The 17,339-nt window shown below is 39.0% G+C and overlaps 2 protein-coding genes across 2 annotated transcripts; both read left to right on the forward strand.

Moving 5' to 3' along the window:
- Nucleotides 1-3,102: 3,102 nt before the first annotated feature.
- On the forward strand, nt 3,103-9,935 carry LOC128356068 (SRSF protein kinase 2-like). The gene is made up of 14 exons (XM_053316501.1): nt 3,103-3,402; nt 3,479-3,587; nt 3,684-3,771; nt 4,320-4,407; nt 4,606-4,712; nt 4,853-5,018; nt 5,172-5,197; nt 5,306-5,362; nt 6,405-6,771; nt 6,917-7,014; nt 7,883-7,990; nt 8,101-8,170; nt 8,259-8,351; nt 9,443-9,935. Exons 1-14 carry the CDS (start codon nt 3,171-3,173, stop codon nt 9,625-9,627), a joined length of 1,794 nt encoding a protein of 597 aa, XP_053172476.1. The 5' UTR covers nt 3,103-3,170; the 3' UTR covers nt 9,628-9,935.
- A 604-nt stretch (nt 9,936-10,539) lies between these two features.
- On the forward strand, nt 10,540-15,303 carry comtb (catechol-O-methyltransferase b). Its single transcript, XM_053316505.1, has 6 exons — nt 10,540-10,584; nt 11,786-11,957; nt 14,247-14,364; nt 14,483-14,676; nt 14,760-14,891; nt 14,970-15,303. Coding segments are annotated over exons 1-6 (798 nt in total). The 5' UTR covers nt 10,540-10,582; the 3' UTR covers nt 15,150-15,303.
- Nucleotides 15,304-17,339: the final 2,036 nt, after the last annotated feature.

A 17,339-nucleotide genomic window follows, 5' to 3' on the forward strand; every position in this document is an offset into this window, starting at 1 on the left:
AAAATCCTATTTGTTGTGGCGTAAAAAGAACTCCACATATTTTCTTAAGTTTTTTTTTTCATTTAATGTACTTGATCTTTGGCCATCTTGGGACTCATTTGAATGTAATTCTTTCTGTGTGTCATACGTCTCATACTGTATGTTGATGATGTTTTCTACTCTGTTACAAACTATAGCACACTGTTGAATGTTACTAAGTTTCTTCTGTTGTCTGATGTGTTCACATCCTCTCAGTATCCAGCTTCACAGAGCTTCTTCCAGCTGGTTAAAACCTGAAATCAAAGACCAAACTGCTGTGCACTGGGGGTCATAAATGTATTTTTCATATAATGTACTCTGTAAGTTGAAAATAAATGATATAAATTTAGCTCTAAAAGCAAATTTATTCAAACTATATTATATTTATGAACTTATAACATTTTGTAGCTATCTACTGTAGCTCTTTCTCATCAGTGCAGGAATTGGTAATGTGTGTTAAAACCATTTCACTCAGCAGTGTGACGTGTTAATATTTGATTCTTCTCTTTTTTTCATCTTTAAGAGCAGCTGTTTTCTCTTTCTCTCCTCTCTTTATAATCAGGCCTATCAAATAAGGCTAAATAGGCCTGCCCTATACTGTATGTATGAGATTGTGCATTCATTCTACTAAATAAAGTGTCATGTTGAAATCAACGCAAAATGTGTCAAACAGATGTATTTATTGTAACGGTTACTGTGCTTTTTGCTGAAGTAAAGTTCCTTTCTGATTTTCTACTTTAAATTGATATTAAAATCAAAGACAGAGGAATAATTTAAACATTACTTCTTTTTATCATTTACCCTGACAGATTGACACAGAGTGGGTTCCTAAAGAAAGAATCTTTCGTAACTTTGGTGAGGTCGTTTTTCGTTTTTTCTTGAGCTCTCTTTATACACAGTCAGCTATGTCAATGAACCAGCAAACAAAACTGAGTGGAGCACAGCCCTGATAGATATTATTAATTATACCTATGGTTTTCCTGATATGCTAAGCCAGCATGTCTGCTGCAGTGTCCCCTGATAACCTTTGTCGCATTTCTAATTTCCTGTCAGCTCTCTACTGTCAGTCAAGACATAAAACTGCCCCAAAAATAATAAATAAGATAAAAAGAACACAGCCTATTCTTGGTATTTCATAAACTCATCAGATTTAATGTGCTAATAAAAGTGATAAAAGTCTTACAGGTAGTGAGTTGTCAATCAAGTGCAATCTGTAGTCATTCATACTGTCCTAATCAGTAAAGCGAACACGTGTTGGTGGGCCCATGGGTGTCAAAGAGAGGGATTCTGCACTGTAGTCCATAATTCCATAATAATCTCAAAGACACTTGTTTAGAAAGAGTTTAAATGAATTTTCTTTTGATACACATATGTATAAGAGTAAGTTAATATTGACCTTCTGTGTTTGAATTTGAATCTGCTGTGGAAAATTCCTTCATGGTGACCTGTAGTATTTACACACTATTAAATAATAAGTGACATGTTCAGCATTAAAGCAGCTCATCACTAGTTAGCCAATACACAATACTATTTTTAATATGTCCATTATATATAGTGTCAAAGGTGCCGGTGTAGCATCCCTCTAAACTCTGTAATTGGATAGGAAAGTCGAGGCTAAATAAAGAAATAAATAGGAGAATGACCTCCTTGCTGCCTGTGGAAATAGAGCTGTTGGCCACATGGTGATAAATGTTGTGAGAACATGCTCTGCAGCAGCAGAAGTGGCGGAACTGTACAGCAGCAGCAACAGGCAGCAACAGCTCAAAAGCAGCATTATCAACAGCAGAAGTGGACAGTAGCAGTAACTCAGCAGCAGCAGCAGCCGCAGACGATAGCAGAATGCAGCAGCTGCTGAGCAGCAGCAGCAGCAGCAGCTATTTCTGGTACTAAGTGTTTTTCAGTCACACAGAGCAGAGTGAGGGGCAGAGCACGCAGCTTAAGGGTCTCTGCTGTCCTCGTTCCAGGGTGGCTTGGTTTATTTCCCACGTTACAAATATTAAAACTGGATATAGGCTATCACTCACAAGGGGGTAAGTAGGCTCCACCTCTAATGTTGTTGAGTTTTTATAATGAGTGAATAAGGCTCACTGAGTATTTGTACTACCCAGTCTCTTCTTTAAATCCCGCAACATGTACAGGACTTTTTCAGACTTCCTCCAAAAAACTTCAAAATAAAACTTCCAAACAATGCAGAAGAATAACTTAACAAAGTTTATCCACCTGTAAGTGTCAAGAATGAACTGGATTGTAAAAACAAAGCTTGATGTAATAACTTTACCATACATTAATATTTGAACACTAAAACGAACCTAAAAAGCTCCAAATCTGAGGTGTGTGAAAATGAGCTCTTACTACCAGTTTCTAAAACATCTAGCTGACTCCATAGGCCTATTTTCCCCAGTCATGTTTTTAATATAGGCAAAGTCAATAGTTTTCATTTACCTAATATTATATTTCTAACACCAATGGACTAAATGGAAAAATAGCAAAGTGGAAATAAGCATGTTTAAATATTTGTTGCCTCTAAACATACTTAAGTTCTTTTGTAGACATCAATACCTCCTGAGAGATCCATTATTGAAAGTATGCAACCAAAAATAAGCCCATTATAAATAAGTGAGTACAGAGAGAGCGGTCTAAAATGAGTTTGTAATAACTTAACTTTCTCAACTGTATTACTTATAAAAGTACTGCTGTTGCCAGTCATCCTTCGAAGAACATGAAATGATTAGAATTGCCAGCCGTTCATGTTTACAACAGAAACACCCACACTGCAACAGTCCAAGCAATATCAGGAAGAGTTCAGTTGCACTTGGGTCAGTGTCAGGGGCTATTTACGTTGACATGCCATTCACCTAGCTAAAAATAAACCTACACATTCATTGGCTCATTTGAAATGTCATTGCAAACAGTCTACTGCAATCAGTGTCAAAAAAAGACACAAACTAACTGCCGGAGACAAACAACCAGTGAACTCTTGTTTTCACGCTTGCTTCATTAAGTATCACGCTTGTTCCATTAAGCGTGATACAGGAACTCCATCCATTGTTGAGAGCGTGTAAATGCATTTCTGTTGTAGCTTTCTCCCTGAGTGCTGTTGTCATCTGGACCCGTCTTCATCTGTGCTCGACCTCATTTGGCTCCGGTTGAACATGTCATCATCATATGCTGCTGCTATATCAGCCCTTCTTTCTACCAGCTCTCCTAATCCATCCAGCAAGCCTAGACCCCATCCCACCCAAGACAAAGTTGGAAGTCCTAAACCTGTCCCCTCGCCAATCGCACCCTCTCACCACCCTCCAGCTGCAGAAAAACAGCCTCAGGAACCTGAGCCTCTAGAGTCTTATGATGAGCAACAGGAGAATCCTGCAGACTACGGGATAGGTAGGCAGCACCCCAACACTAAACCTCCACACACTGGTTAAACTCACTTTGATGCAGACGGCACACTGTGTTGCAGGTGGTTACTACTCTGTAGAGATTGGAGAGATTTTCGTTGACAGATACCAAGTGGTCAGAAAGTTGGGATGGGGTCACTTCTCCACGGTGTGGCTCTGCTGGGATATGGAGTAAGTACACAATTCATTTTATGACTTCATATATACAGTTACAACATCATAGTATCATAAACATAATTATAGACTGCCATAATAATGTGTGCACAGGGAGAAGCATTTTGTGGCCCTGAAGGTGGTGAAGAGTGCTCAAATATTTACAGAGACGGCTCTGGATGAGGTCAAACTTCTGAAATGTGTCAGTAAGAACTTCACATTGTTTTTAGATGTATTCACCTTTTTTCATTTTAGAGTATTCATATGCTATAAAAGTAGTAGACTTTGCTAAAGTGTTGGTAATGTGTGTGAATGTCAGTTCAACACAAACAAAATACTGTTTCCACTGTGGCGACTGTTGTGTTGGAGTGGCACAGCTTTGTTCTTTACACAGCTAAATCTCAATTTTCCTTAGATAGCTGAACAATGTCTGATGTCATTTCAAGATTTCTAGTAAGAGTCAGATTTGGAAACACAAGTCCAACATTATATAAGAAGTTATTATTGTTGACAGACACCTTAGAATTTCCTTATATCTGCTTGTAACGACAATATATCGTGTTTATTAAATGTGTATTCTCTAAGTGTTAACAGTACTTCTCTACATTAATTGTGAAAACATGATTATTTTTAAGGGATACACACCACTTCGACACCACCAGCTAAATCTAAACAGTTCACAGTTGCATCTTTATATTTTGTTAATATTGTGATATATATATTGTGACATTGTGAATATTTGCCCATCAGGTGAGGGACAGTGACCCTAAAGATCTTAAACGTGAGAGAATCGTGCACCTCATTGATGACTTCAGGATCTCTGGAGAGAATGGAGAGCGTATCCTTATCAGAGACACATAACGTCCCCCCCATAATCACTTTCTCTAACTTGTGAGGCAAATTATTTTTTCCACAGATGGAACTATGATTTTTGTCCCACCCACCATGTGCAGTACAGACTGTGTCAGTGTGTTTAAGCTTTCTCCAAAACCCTTATGCTGTATAGTATGAAACTGTGTCCTTAATTCGTCACCAGATGTGTGCATGGTTCTGGAGGTGCTGGGTCATCAGCTCCTGCGGTGGATCATCAAATCCAACTACACAGGTCTCCCCCTGCCCTGCGTTAAGAGCATCCTCAGACAGGTGCTGTGTAAGCCCTCACTCCACCTTTAATCCTCTTCCCTTTCGTTCACAACTGACTGAGCTCTTTTTAGTGAACAGATTATTTTCTATTTTTCTCCACATGGCCAATGATGGTGGCTCTTTTTCCTTCCTTATCGCAGGTTCTGCAGGGTTTAGATTACTTGCACACCAAATGCAAGATTATACACACAGACATCAAGCCAGAGAACATCCTCTTGAGAGTGGACGAGGTTTATGTTCAGAAACTGGCTGCAAACACCAAGCTGTGGCATATGCCTGTGTCCTCTGCTTTCACCAGCTCTCCAGGTTTGTGATGCTGCATTAGCAATCACATAGGTTTGATACAGATCATAGAGGAACATGTCATGTGAATATGCAGAGTCATACACTGATGGACATACTCTTTTATTTCACATCTTGTGTCTTGTTGAGTCTGATTTTGCTTTCTTTCTCTACCAGTCAACAGGAGCTCCAGGGAGAATCAGGTGTGGGACCTGAACATGTGTTCATTATTGAATTCATTTAACTCAGACATTTGTATTTCTTTTACAACTGCTGGATGATATGTCCCTTATCTGCTATGACCCCCTTAGAGCCTGTCCAAGATATTGGGGAAGCTGACCGGGGTTTTCCACACTCTTGGGGAGTGGGTAAGATGGATGTTGTTCTTTTGCTTTTACACTTGACAACCCCTAAAACCTGCAACATGGAGTGCATTTGAATGACATCAGATATGTATCACCTCACTTAAGTCAGATTACAGTCCTAGAGTGCACTGCATGTCTTGGTATGCTTGATACACATATAGTTGTGAATGCTCAATAAGGAAGATGTTTGAATCCTAATCATACACACACATTTATAACTTTAATATTGTAACTATTTCACCCCACTTCATACTGTAATGTGAGCAAAAAATATACAAATAAAAAGCAGGTGTTACAGAAAACCCTATAGACGTTTGGGGACTAAAGTAGGGACTAAAGTATCTTGCTTTATTTTTCTTGCTATCACACTTTGACTGTTAAGAAGCAGTGGAAATCCCTCAACAATTTTGGAGGTTATTACAGTTCGCAACATAAACTTAATACTATATAATTGAAAGAAACATCATTATTGCTCCTTCCTGCACCAAGGGTAGAGCAGGTCACCATGTTAGATAATAATAAGAAATACAAGAAATACAGTATATGTTATATTTTATTGTACATCTTTTATTAAAAATAAAATAATTTCTACAACTATCACAAGTAGAAGCCAAAGATAGAAATGCTGAAGTAGTCCTTATGTATATTTAGCTCGTTTTTCATGTTTTCTTATTGCTAATGTTTTTCAATATGCAGAGAAACACAGCTTCAAACTTTCAGCTTTTTCACATGAAAATTATCAGTCATTATTTGCATACAGAAAACACTTATAGGATAAAAATACTATGAAAAGAGGTTTATGAAATGAGTCCATAACAGTTCATGTAATGCTTCTTTAATTTATGAACGATTGAATGAAAATGTGTTGGCTTGGGTACTCTGTTGTCTGCTTTTTTAACCACAGGGGGTGCTTAAATCTTACATTTTAAAATCCCACACATTTTAGCTTTCATTTGCATGATATGTGCTAAAACATTCACATTGTTTTTGTGATTATTCATTCAGTACTTTTCATGCTCACCTCTGACTGCTCTTCACCCTGCAGTCGAGCAAGGTCTCTAGGACCCAGATTAACCGATTGACAAGGAGGGACAGGAGACGACGGGGACAGGAGAGTGCATCTGACCACAGTCAAAAAGACAAACCTCATGTGGGCTTTGCTGATGTCACAGCTCCCTCTAGCACTTCCAGCTCCACCTGTCACTCTAAGCTTAAGGGTCCTAACCTCACCTTTAGGAGACATACGCTGTTGTTGGAAGATGGACTGGACTCCACTTTGCACAGCCACAGAGACTCCATGTGCTCGTTGCCAGACCTCAAAAAAGATGCTGCGGTCTTTGGCTGTAGATCAATGTTATTACATCAGACTGCAGACAGAGAGCCGCCTCTGCGTTCACCGTCCACCTCATGTGGTCAGTCTTAGAACATTTGTGTTTTTTTATGATATCAGCAATGTTTTCCTCTTCCTTTGGCTACTAACAGTTAGAAATATCTCTGCCAGTTCACCTAGTGTTGATCCTAGCCCTCTTATCAGTCAATTTCTTCTATGTATGTTAGGTATCAGTGACTCTGACGAACTTCTGGACCTACTGAATTCTCAAAATGCTGATCAAATTCTCATCAAGATTGCTGACCTAGGCAATGCCTGCTGGGTGGTGAGTAATTATTCAACAGGAAACTGAAACAAAAAAACTGTAAAATGTTCGTATCTCATCCATGGCATAATCCTCCACAATACATAATTTATTTTCTTACAATAGAAACATCTGGCACTCCTGCACCTCACACTTGTAGAAGCTATGACATGCATCATGCAGTGTTTCATAAATGGCTGTGAGTTTAGTTTATAAAACACCTCCAAGCCATCTTTTTTACACAACCCCATGCAACAGGTGCTTTCTGTACTGACCGCTGTGTTTACTGTGTCCTCCGGTGAAAAACACAGCTGCCATATGTTTCCAGTGAGACAGAACTGCGTGGGCTGATTGAGAGAGATGAACAGTTGAATCTTATGTGTTACAGTTACAGCTACCCAGCACTCATTGTTGTCTTTCTCATTTCATTTGGCTGAGTCAGAAAAAGACACACTTATAACACATATATTTTTACTAGTTTTATACTCATTAATGGTATGCTTTAGTAATGTTTCAAAATTATGGAGTAACTTGAGATAGTATCATTTGCTATTACGCCAAGATAAAGGGGAATAAAAAGTTTGTAATAACATGTAAAATAAAGTTTTTCATTCATTATTACAAGAGCGATCCTTATACATCTTTGCAATGGGAGCTATACATGTATACACTATAATTGCCCACTTTAGGAGAAACATCTGATACTCTTAAAGTGAATAAATTATTTCACTGTCTGTAACCACATCAACTTATTAGGTTAAGTACCTCTTGGAGACAGACTGAATCTTGTATCTGCTGACTAAAAGCCACTTTGTGGAGCTGATTTAATAGTCATAGTTACAGTTGATTTTATAGTGGGATATTACATGTTATCTGTCTTGTCCTTCAGCACAAACACTTCACTGAAGACATCCAGACGTGTCAGTACCGCTCTGTGGAGGTCCTGATAGGTGCTGGCTACAACACACCAGCTGACATTTGGAGCACTGCTTGCATGGTGAGCATGTGTGTAGATGTGTGTTTTTGTAAAAATGTTCATTTCTTTAAAAACAAACTCCAGCAAATGCATTTCTAAATGTGCCACAACTGTCTTTTTGTATACCTTAGGCTTTTGAGCTGGCTACAGGAGACTATCTGTTTGACCCTCAGTCAGGAGGCACATTCTCCCGCGAGGAAGGTTTGTTTTGTTCATCTTGTCATCTGTTTTTTTGTACTCAATTGAACAAAATCTGATTATAATACATTGTCTGCTGGTGTCTCCTCAGATCACATTGCACATATCATTGAGCTGCTGGGTCCTCTTCCATCCAAGTTTATCGTCTCAGGGAAAAAGTCCAAACGGTACTTCAACCGCAAAGGTACAGTAAAATGAACTATTACGCATATTAATACCTTATTACCTAAATTAAATACGTTAATGTAGCGAGAAAGAATTTTGTTGACTGAACTAAATGTAAATATGCTGAGTGAACATGATGTACTGGGGTTATGGTTAGTTAATTACCATGGTTCAGTCCAACTAGATTTGTATAGGTAAATGTAACATATTTACCATAGGTGGATCTGACTTGATTTTCTTGGGTTATTTAAATTTGTATAATAGGATTATGTGTTACTTAATTTAATAGGGTAGTTACAACAATTACATGAAGTTAAGTTTAAGCTTTTAATCATAAGAAAATTAATAATTATTCATAAAAGTCATTTTTGACACAGTGTTTATATAGTCAGGAATTAAAACACATATGTTAATCTAGTTTACCCCCAGCTGGTGTCAAGTTTGGAAAAGAAAAACACAGCAAATTGAATTTGTTGGAATTAAACTTTACCAGAAAAGGCAATACTGACTTAACAACAGCTTGAAAACACAACAAGCAGACAGCCTAAAACTTCAGTTCCAACAGACAGAAAACAAAAGAAAAAAACAGGATAGCAAAAATTGTAGCTGCTGAGTTAGGAAACTGGAGGCCAATGTTTGAGCCTGCCCTCAGTTAACATGGTACTCAAATTCAACATCAGCATTAAATGTATTAATTTCAGTAAAACAGATCTATAGAAACTCAGGTGATGTTCAATATCAAAATGGTTGCTCTTTACCCGGGACAATCCTTTGACCATTACCTGACTGATAAATATGAAATAGAGAGGGGCACTCCTACTTAGGAATTTGCACATTACTGCTCCCTTCTGCTCTGGAGTTGTATGCAGAAGTGATTTGCCATCTAAACCCATCAGGATTAAGTTGTGTTTACATACATTATTCTAGTCAATTTTAAGTTGTTGAATTTTATGCTAAAACTACATGATTGAAAATGGTTCAACTGCAAAACATGATTTTATCTCATAGAAGCTACATGTTTGACTTAGGATAATGTAACAGACACCCAACCCTTTTTTGAGTGTAGTTAACATCCATATTTGCAATATGAATCATTTTCACCCCATCCAGGACAACTGCGGCGCATCTCAAAGCTGAAGCCCTGGAGCTTGTATGAGATCCTGCTGGATAAGTACGAGTGGCCTCAGGATGAAGCCGCCCAGTTCAGCTCGTTTCTCCTGACTATGCTGGAGCTGCTGCCAGAGAAAAGAGCCACAGCTGCACAGTGTCTGAAACACCCCTGGATCACCTCATAGACACACCGGCTCTGTGTTGCTCAGAGATCAAGCGGACTAGTTCTCTGTTCAGGAGCAGCCTCGGACACATCAGATATGACAAGGGACCTGGTCAACTGTGGGAAATACACTAGTAGTGTGGTGCTGGCATCATGAGCACAGCTTTCATGAATATTTACTAGCTTGAGTAAGAGCCATTTATCCACTGGGTTGTTTGTTTTTTAGTATTTTAATGGCAGTCACATTTAATTTAGTCACAGCTATAACCAATTTTGTCTTACAGGGAAAGTGCTTTCTAACATGATCACAAGGTTCTTGAGTTTCAATAAATTGATATAAAATGTCTCTTTTTCCTCAGTAGTTATTTCTAAGACAGTTAAATGATGACCACAACAAAGGTTGCTGCAAATCCGTAGATGGATTTATTTCAACAGCGCTCCATCTCAGAAATGTCAGCCTGAAGGATTACCCAGATGAGTCAACAAGAAAAAGGGCTTGACAGTTTTTGGATTGAAAAGGGACAGGTTGGGGAAGGACAGAATGAAGACGGACGCCATGTAATCAAAATATATTTCTTAAAGTGTTCAGCATTTGCTAAAGCATTCGTTTAAATATCTAGAAATGATAAACAGCATTAGTTGCAACAGCACTCAAAGTAAGCCCTCGTGAATCAGTAAATGTTTCAGTGAATCACAAATTCTTGCTGTGCTTTTACTGATTTACTCCATGTGTGTGTGTGTGTGTGTGTGTGTGTGCGCCTATGTGTGCATGTAAAAGAGATCTAGTCTGTTGTGCATTCCTTGCATGCTTAGATTCAGTAGGCACTGGAGAGGGGGATGGAAGGAAGTGGAGGGAGGAGTTAGTCTCATGTAAACGGAGGTATATGACCGCGTGTTGGTGGGGGGGCTCACAGGTTTTCCTCTAGCAGCGAGGAGAGAGAGGTGAGAAGAGGACAGGGAACGCCGCCTGCCCACACATGTAAGTCTTATATTTTCTGTTTGATTTTAATGAGAGACCCTTTAAGAATGCAGGAGGGTTTGTTTTCCCTGTGCCCAATGTTTGTTCCAAAGGAAACCATGACTCAATCTGGTTTTAATTCCTGTTTTGGGCTGAATTATTGTAGGGAGCCTCCAAATGTTATGATTTCATTTAGTAACAAACTAACATCGTTGGGATACTCCTCAGTCATGACATTTTTCAGTCATGATATTTTGAAAACTAATGATGTGTTATATCTCCAATAATGAACACGTTTGGAGTGTTTCTGATGCATGACCTGCATATTCTTGGTCCCCCTCTTTTTCTTTTATTTGAGAGCCTTTGATGTTGTTTGCACAGAGAACAAATTCAGTTAGTATGCACAGGATGTAACTTTGTATTATGCAATTGTGTATTTCCGTCAAATGTCCCTACACATCCCTGCATTGGTTTCTACATTTGGAGATGATAAAAAGATGTAGCTGTGTGTTTGTAAAGCCGTGCCAGGGATACTCTGCATGTCTGTTTCTGATTCTCTTGGTTATATATATGCTAGTAGAAAGCCAAAGTAAAGGTTAAAGTCCCAGTGCTCTCCCTTTTGTGACACAGCTCTTAACCCCCAGCCAGTTGCCATGCAACTCAAACTCCAAATCACAAGGAATTACTTCAACCACCATTGGTCTTTCTTTATTAGTGCAAGGTGAATCCTTTCCAGCCATGCTCTTCAATGCTTTCCCAAAGGAGTCCTTGTTTAGGATTCTGGCTGTGCTGTTCTCCTCCTTTTCGCTCTGTTCTTCCCCAGTTGATCTGTGCTCAAGATTGCTTAACAGACTAATTGCTTCTGAGAGTGGGAAACCTACACAGAAAGCACTGTGTTATTGCAGCTGATATTAAATAATATACTACAGTGATACCATCATATTGTGATGGGTGTGGGTGTGCAGCTTGGACCTGGCAGCAGCAGCAGATAATGAAAACAGGAGCGGCACACTGCATAGTAAACACCCATCTCATTAGCCCAACACAAAGAGAGAAGTAGAGTGAGGATAGATATGAGAGCTTTCATTTATCTCATGCAGATGTGTTGCTATTGCACTGTGTGTTTGTGCTTTCTGCCTCATTTATCTCAGCCTCCTTCCATGATGCAGCACCATCTCACCATGTTAAATTGATGTTTATGCCCTCTCTTTCTTGTTTGCAGGATGTGGTTGACTCTTGTTTACAGTTGCACCGGTGGAGCAGCTCTCCTATATGCTTTGTACAGATGGGTGATCCCCACCGCTGTGCAGTATCATGGAGGACTGGCGCTGATTTGGCATGATGTCATTGTGGAGCCAATGCTGGACACGCTGACCCAGTCCACACGTCCTCAGGTGTGCCTTCAGAATACAGCAGCTGTATCATCACTCACAAGACTTAACACAAATAATCAGATTAGTGTGATGTAGTCCTGCAAGTAGAGGGATGATGAAATATAGGCTATGTACACATAGGTCAAATGTCAGTGAGTACATGTGCCAACCTACAAGCATGCTCTTTATTTTAAAGGTATTCCATGCAACCATTTTCATAAATATGCTAACAAAATTATATTCACCTTCAACAATTGAATGTTAATGTTAGTGGCCCTGTGAATCTGTGCTTAGAAACAGCTGTGACTTAAGCTACAAGCATGCTAACACAGTGATGTTTATAATGTTCAACATGTTCACAATCTTAGTTTAGCATATAAGCATGCTAAGATTAGCTAATTAGCACTAAACACAAAGTATAGCTGAGGCTGATGGGAATGTCGATTGGACGTATTTGGTCATAAACTGATGATGGGGTCACAGCTATTACAATTCATCAAGAGCAAATCAATGTCTGTTTTATTGTAATACATCCTATAGTTGTGGAGATATTTCATTCAAAACTGCAAATGAGAGCCTCATGGTGGCCCCAGAGGTAAGTATAGAGAAACAAAGTAATATGGATTCATCCTCTGAAGACAATAAATGTCTGTGAAAAACTTCATGGCAATCCATCCATTAGTGAGATATTTGAGTCAACCCAACTGACAGACTGACTCACCAACAGACTGACATTGTCATCAGTAGAACCAGATCACTAGAACCTAAAACCTAGGCTAAACCCTGATTAATGATTTTGTTTCACTACATGAATGTAATCATGTGACCAAATAAAAGTGTACTTTTATTGAAAAGGGAAAACAAAAACTGTCCACCTAGTGATGTAAAAGCTTAGATCTGAGTTTTTATCTAGGCTCTCTTGGTTTTTAAGAGTTAAGGTTAAAACGAGACAGGTGCAGGTCAGGAATGCATTTAACATGAAACAAAAGGCCCTTCGCAGGTGTAACTGACACCATGACAACAACCACATTCCATTCAGATGTCCCACTGCCCTACTTTTGTGCACAGTGCCTCACTGAGACTCTTTGCTGTACAACAACCAACATTAATGTTATTTATTGCACAACCAAAATTCTTTTACATAGTCAGGTGCACATAATAATCTAACTGGTCCTACCTGCATATAGTTGCATTAATAGTGAATCCTGAAAAGTTTTAAGCGACATAATTGTACCAAATAAAATTCAGAAATTGAGAAAATAACAGATACATTTATACAGTACAGAGAGATAACAAATATTTGATGTATTATTTAACAATAAAGCCTTTCATACAAATACATAAGTCCCAGGCAGCATGTAACACATGCACACACCCTTGACACCAAAAAGTACACGGGTACATATTGGTTTATTGTCTCCTGAGAAGTGCTTCTCCGCTTCTTTGTGCTAATGAATCAGGGCTCATTCTTCTTCATCTGTCCCTAATTGCTGGAGAACAAACTCTCTGTACACAAGCCAATCAAGTACAAGTGTTCCCATTATAACATGTGCAACAAAACTACCAAGACGGTGAGGGTATTAGTCAAGTCGGGACTGTTTGCACCCAAGATAAGAAGTTAAATCAGGCAATGTTATGAAGAGTAGTTTTAGATGTGCTCTGAGTGTGTGGTGGTTATAGACAAAACCCTCAAGATGGACTATAAATTGAAATATTTATAATTTCTATAATAATTTCTATACAGTACCAGTCAAACGTTTGGACACACTTTCTCATTGAAAGGAATGGGAAGGTGTGTTTTGGCTGGTACTATATGAGGCAAAAACACACATGAAGGATGTGTCTCCCTGTTTTCTGTCTGCCTCTGTACTTTACTGCTATCCAGTAAAGGTGAAAAAAGAGAGAAAGAGATGGCTAAAATCATATAATAATGATAAAATGGATGACAATAAAATAAATATTGATAATTGTTTATTGATAGAACACTTTTCCAGAGTCAAAGGTGATTAAGGGTGCTGTCTAAATCTAAATCTAATCTATAAGTCTATCTCATGATAAAAGAGTGAAAGTATATTAGTTGTTAAGAAAGGCCATTCTGATATGTGATATCTTTATGTGTGATAACAATTCAGCTTAGTTGAAATTTTCATGTATTTGCCTGTGGAAGATTACATTCCCACTGAATCCTAACCTTTTGGGATCTCCTTTTACCATTTACAACTTATATATTTGGGGGGCAACAGCTAAATGACACCTTAATGACCTTTAATAGAATAACTTGTAAAATATTATTTCCCTCCATTCCTTCAGCGCCTCCTGAGTGCAGTACAGAAGAACGCCACTAGAGGAGACCCTCGCAGCGTGGTCCAAGCCATTGATCAGTTCTGCAGACATAAGGAGTGGGCCATGAATGTGGGGGATGAGAAAGGTACTGAGCAAGTCCTGTTATATGACTGTGTGTGTTCATGTGTAAAATCCTTACCTCACTTGACCCAGTTAGACATTTTTATAACTCCTTTTTCTGTTTTTGTTGCTGTTTGCCACAGGCTGCATTCTTGACTCAGTAGTGTCTGAGATAAACCCAGCCACTGTGTTAGAGCTGGGAACTTACTGTGGCTACTCCACGGTGCGGATAGCCAGCCTGCTTCCCCCTCATGCCAAGCTCATCACGCTTGAATTTAACCCAAACTACGCTGCTATTGCTCGTCAAGTCATTGCTTGGGCAGGCCTAGAGGACAAGGTAAACCCTGTTGTCTTTAAATTAACTGAAAAGACAAATAAAACATTGTGCACGGGTCAGACAGTACATCTCTTTTCTACCAGGTGCAGTTAGTCGAAGGAGCATCTGGTGACTGGATCCCAAAAATGAAGGAGCAGTTTGGGGTGAAAACATTTGATTTGGTTTTCCTGGATCACTGGAAGGATCGCTACCTTCCTGACACAAAGTTGATAGAGGCAAGTTTTTTTTAAATTTTCTTGTCATATTTGATCAAATATAGACTCTTTTTCACACTCACCTTGCTTTGTCATCAGGAGTGTGGCCTCCTCACGAAAGGGAGCGTCCTGCTGGCTGACAATGTCATTTGCCCTGGAACTCCTGACTACCTGGAGTACATCCGTAGCAGCCCACAGTATGAAAGCCAGTACTTTAAATCTCACCTGGAGTACACCAAAGTGGAGGATGGCTTGGAGAAATCTGTCTTCGTAGGGTAGTTTCTAACAAAAAGGTGTCATGTATTACACAGGTACTAATAAATCTGTAGACCTTTACTGTCTTAGGTTGACTGTGCAGTCTTTCCTGATATCATGGGCGAGAGTTCATTTGTTTTTCTAATATGTTGTTGAACATGTTAGCTTGGAATTAAAAGTAAAGTGAAAAAAGTCATTTGGGTTTCTTTTGTTATTGCAAACAGATCATAGGTCAATAGCATGCTTTCTTTTGGTCCACTGCAGTTACACCAATGATGCATCCTCTTATAAATAGTGTCCACTTGCAATATCTGTTCACAACTCACAAAAAGGAATAGCAAGACTGCAAATCAATACATGCACACATATATTTTAGTATATACACAGTACATAGCAATTGCAAGTGGAAAAAAAGAAGTACACAAATAACTTCCTTTAAGTGTGCACAGTTGGAGATTTTGGTACCATGATTTTCTGCTGCAGAGCGTTCAATAAGTGTGGTGTGTTTCCATACCAGCTATTATATCTTTTGCTGCTGTGAAGCTCGTTAACCACAATTGCTTTTGTGATAGTGATAATTACGACTTGGTGCATCAACAGTACTCGAGGCAGCTTTAGCAAATGAATTCATCAAGGATGGTAGAACTATGTAGGAAAGTTCCCGGCATGCCATTAGAGCAAAATGAGCAAAATCTATGACTTATTTTGAATCTATAATGGATCATTTGATGGTTCCTAAATGAAAGACTGACATTTGACTGTGCTAGGTTTTATTTTAAAGGCTACCATAAAGTATTTAAAGGAGGTACTTATTGTTTATGTTCTAATTTAAATGTGTAAAGCCTTCAGACTCCTTCAGCAGTTTTTTGCAGTAATTAAGTTAGAAAAAAAGGAGGTTTTGTGAAAATTAAACTCTTTTAAGTGAGGACTCCCTCATTAATCAGATGACCACCTACAAGAAAGTCATTGTTGTAAGATATTAGAGTATCGTCATGCCAATTAAAGTCGATTTTAAGTCTAAGGCAATGCCAAACTTAACTTTGTCTACTTTTAAAGGGACGTTGGTGTACATGAGTACTTGCAGTCTATGAGGATGAACAATGTTTTCTTCAGCTGACACAGCTCCCAGTTAAACCAAACACAGATGGTACAGACAATGAAAGCAAAAAAAAAAAGCCTTAAATTTGAATTTTGCCTTAAAATTTAATTTGTGGGAAATCATGTATTGTATGTTTCATTTCCTCTGTAAACCCAGATGGTGGAAGTATCTACTTGAAGCATTCTTTGAGATGTCTGTATTGGTACAGTAGGCTGATCTGGGGGCTGCTTTTCCCACGGCATCAACTCAAATCAATAATAAATCTAATCCAGATGCATTCTGTGGTGCAGACATCTATTTTCTGCACTGATATTTTCTACCATTTTGCCAGTGTTGACAGGTGTGTTAAAGAGAGAAAGAGAGGGAGAGAGTCTATGTATGTGTGTGTGTGTGTGTGCGTGTGTGTATGTGTATGTGTGGCATGTTAGTGTGTTAGAGTATGAATCAAATGGCTGCTCATCTAATCTCTCAAAGTGACAGAGTTCCATCATACTGCTTGGGGGGAGGGTTCTGCATTTGGTTCAGCTGTTTGAAAAAAAAAGGGCTAGTCCACCTAGTGCTTTCTTCACAGACGCCTGCATGATAATCCCAATCTGTGGCCATTAGTGCACTGAGAGAGAGAGAGAGAGCGAGGAGAGGGTTCAACGGAGAGAAAGAGAGGGAGAGAGCGAGGAGGGGGGAGTGCCTGGACAGAGATGCACACAGAGGGAAAAGAACGAGAGACAGAAAGAGCTTTTAAGGGATTTGGCAGTGATTTGTAGAATCTCAGTGCTGTAATGTTGCGCTTTTTTCCACTTTTCCCTCATTCTGCCATGATACTGTACCCTCAAGCCTCAAAAGTCAGTGTTTCATTTTGGGTTTTTTTAAGAAATCATAACTACTCATTTTCAGACCATTGTTTTCAGTCAGGTTGTCGTTGTTTTTGAGAGTGCACACAGGCTGTCTGAGATGATAGAGGATTTACTTTTGGTGAGGAGAGGAGAGCCTTGTCTCTAGATATAATCACCATGGATGGAGGCCTGTTTGAAAGAGCTCGTGTGATGGATAATATCAAGACTGGTCAATGAAGAATGGGCAGGTAAGACGTGCCTTTACGTGATCTTTTTTCTACTTGC

The sequence above is a fragment of the Scomber japonicus genome, chromosome 3 (genome assembly GCF_027409825.1).
Source record: "Scomber japonicus isolate fScoJap1 chromosome 3, fScoJap1.pri, whole genome shotgun sequence".
NCBI lineage: Eukaryota > Metazoa > Chordata > Actinopteri > Scombriformes > Scombridae > Scomber > Scomber japonicus.